Source organism: Guillardia theta (assembly GCF_000315625.1).
Source record: "Guillardia theta CCMP2712 unplaced genomic scaffold GUITHscaffold_30, whole genome shotgun sequence".
NCBI lineage: Eukaryota > Cryptophyceae > Pyrenomonadales > Geminigeraceae > Guillardia > Guillardia theta.
In genome coordinates, this window is record NW_005434644.1 from 501,368 (window position 1) to 504,618 (window position 3,251).

Sequence of the window (3,251 nt, forward strand, 5' to 3'; positions counted from 1 at the left end):
GGTCTTCTTTCTTGTTCCAGCAGCTCGCTCGCTTCCTCGCTCGCCCCCCCCCCCTCCCCCTCCCTCCTCCTCCTCCTCCTCCTCTTTCTCCTTCTCCTTCTTCTTCTCCCTCTCGAGCTACTTCGACCGCCATGACTTTATACCCCATCGTTCTTCAACCTCATCCGCGTCTTCTTGGCAGGACCTGAGCGCACAAGGAGGAGAGCCTGAAGGTTCTTCACTCCTGACGTGCGAGGAAGACACTCACCGCCTTCCCTAGCCCCCACAGGCCCCATCCTCTACGAGGGCATCCTCAGGAAGAAGAAGGAGTCGCACGGCAGGTCTCCTTCCTACTCTCCCCCTCCTTGTGCTCGCCCTCGTCCTCGCCCTCCTCGTCCTCTTCGTCCTTCTACTCGTCCTCGTCCTCGTCCTAGTCCACCTCGTCCTTCTTGTCCACTCGTTCATCGTGCACTCTTTTCTCTTGTTCTTCTCCAACGCCCCCGTCAGGTTCGAGGATCCCTACAAGATGGTCTGCGTCTGCCGCCTGCAAGGAACATGCTTGCGTGTCCGCTTGACGCACAACGGAGAGGTCAAGGAGAGGAGGAGGGGAGAAGAGGAGACGGCGAGGAAGCAGAGGGGAAGAAGCAGGCGGGAGGAGCGAATGGTGGCGGGAGGAGCTAGGAGGAGGAGCTGGGAAGGGGAAAGCTGAGGAAGAGGAGCAGGTGGTAGGGCTGGAGGAGCAGTATCATCTCAACGACTCTCCTCTCGGATGGAAATTAATCCCGAGAAGCGACAAAGCTGACAAGTTCTCCCTCGTTCGAAACCTCCCGAATCCCAATGAGGTTCTCCTGCTCCTGCTCCTGCTCCTGCTCTCGCTCTCGCTCTCGCTCCCGCTCTCGCTCCCGCTCCTGCTCCTGCTCCTGCTCCTGCTCCTGCTCTCCACCTCCTTTTCACAGTACTCTGGTCCCACTGTCTGGCATTTCCATCTCCTGCTCCTCCTCCTGCAGCTCGAGTCCTCCGCTAACTTTGTTCGCAGAACAACTCTGTGTCTTTCAAGGTTCTTCCCCTGCCCCCTCGTCCCTCATCCTCACAGTTTTCAGGCCGAGACTAAAGATGAAGGGTTCGAATGGATAGAAGCCATCGCTAAAGCACGCAACCCTACAGGTGGCCTCCTCCTCCTCCTCCTCCTCCTGCCTCCTCCCCATCTCCCCTTCGTTCCCCTTCCCTCCCATCTTCCTCCCTCCTCCCTCCTCCCTCCTCCCTCCTCCCTCCTCCCTTGTTTCTTCATCAACCTTTTGCTCATTTCTGCTTGCTCGTTGCCCTCCTTTCTCCTCCTCATCTCGCTTGCTCCCCTCCTCGTCTCGACCTTACTTGCACCCTCCAGGACCAGCTCCTTCCTCCTCCAAGGTATCCAGCAGGATTTTCATCTCATCGCCACCTCTCACCCTCCTACCCCAGCAGGACACCACCAGCGCGGAGAACAAGCCAGCTGGGGTCGGCATCGTCTTCAAGGAGATCAGGAGGCAGGGACGCGGTTCCCACCTCCTCGTCAAGTCTCTTGCGCCTGGAGGAGCAGCAATCTCCTCCGGCATGATCGAGGTCCCTGCCGCTGCCGCTACCGCTGTTGCTGTAGTCCTGCTGCTGCTGTTGCTGAGTCGTGCTCCTGTTTCTCTTCTTCTTGTTGCCCTTCCTTCGTCTCTCCATCCTCCTTCTCCACCTCTTTGTCTTCCTCCTCGCTCTCGTCATCCTGCTAGTCTTGTCCCTGTCCCAGATGCTAATTCTCCTGCTCCCCCTCCACGCCCTCAGCCGCAGCTGCGTTGATTCCGACCGCACAGGAGGGCGACGTCCTCCACACGGTCAACGGGGCTCGAGTGACTACAACCGAGGAAGCAACTCGTCTCATCCTTGGGTGTGTGCAGAATGCGCCATCCTGTCCTCTCCCTCCTCCACCTCACCACTCTCCTCCTCCTTCCTTTCCCTCCTCCACCACCTCGAGCTTGTCCCCTTCCACTGACTTCTTCACAGCCCGAAAGGATCGCCCATAGAGATGGTCTTCGAACGAAATGGTAGCTCTTCTCCTCCCTCCCTCCTCCCTCCTACTTCCCTCCCTCCTCGCTCTCGACGCTTGCCTGGTCGCCATCGCCGGCTCTTGCTCGCCTGTCCTGCCTCCTGACTCGTCCTTGTGCAGGAGAGAGGTACCAAGTGGACATGCGGCGAGGAATCACAGCTAAGACGCAATAGAGGGAGGAGGAGAGGAGGAGAGTTGATTGTACTATACAAACACCAGAGGACATCAACAAAGGGCTGGTTGCGAGGAGGAGGAGTAATGAGAAGCAGAGGAGGGGAGAGGGGGGAGGAAGGAGGCTGTGAAGGGAGATGCCGGAGATCATGAGAGAAGGAAGGACGCAGATCAAGCGAGCAGGAGCACGACGAGTGGCAGGAAGGAGAGCGCGAGAACGAGTGGGTCCGCCGCCCTCTCCTTGGCCCAGCACAGAGCGACAGCAGACAGCAACTGGAGGAGGAGGAGGCCAACCCTGACGCCCGTCATGTCATGCATGACTACAACCAGGACAACTGAGAGGAGTAGGAGGACAACGAGGATCGCATCTGTCCTCTCCCGCCTCCCCCCCCTCCTGAGCTTCCACATCCATGCCACCAGCCCGAGGGAGAGGAGGAGGAGACAGCGATCTCTTCGTGCAGGATCTCCTGACTGTTCTAGCTGCCTCCCTTCCCCTCGATGAATCTCCTCCCTCAACAGCCGTCGCTCCCACCACCTGCCCGAGCTGAGGAGCTCTGCAAGGGAGGAAGCTCTGTAGAGGTAGAAAGAGACCTTAACAGCGGAGGGAACCTGACCGTCCGCCATCCTCGTCCTTACCAGCCCCATCGCATCTCGATCTCCTTGCAGAACTTTGCGGATGAAGCGGCGGAGGAAGGGAGGAGTGACCGGTCCCGTGTGCTCCCCCATCGCAGTCACAGCGATCCATACCTGTAGGACTCATCGATCAACGTCCTCTCTTGCTCCTCTTCCTTATCCTCCACCTCCCCCATCCTTCTCCCCCCATCCCCTTTCTCCTCCTCTTCCTCCTCCTTCTCCTCCTCCTCCTCCTCCTCCTCCTCCTCCTCCTCCTCCTCCTCCTCCTCCTCCTCCTCCTTCCCGGGCTTCATTATCCGTTCCTTTGCTGCCACTGATGGGTTTGTACCGCAATTCAGAAACAAGAGGAGGACGAGGACGAGGACGAGGAGGGGATCTCGGAGCCGATAGACGTCGTTAA

General features: G+C 58.9%; 1 protein-coding gene across 1 annotated transcript in view; it reads right to left on the reverse strand.

The window, feature by feature from the left end:
- Positions 1–2,389: 2,389 nt before the first annotated feature.
- Positions 2,390–3,251, reverse strand: part of GUITHDRAFT_138242 (hypothetical protein) — a gene marked incomplete at both ends in the record, with an annotated part of 2,596 nt that continues 1,734 nt past the window's right edge. The window contains one exon of the mRNA XM_005833434.1: positions 2,390–2,965. Coding sequence (XP_005833491.1) covers positions 2,390–2,965 — 576 coding nt within the window. The remainder of the gene's footprint in view (positions 2,966–3,251) is intronic.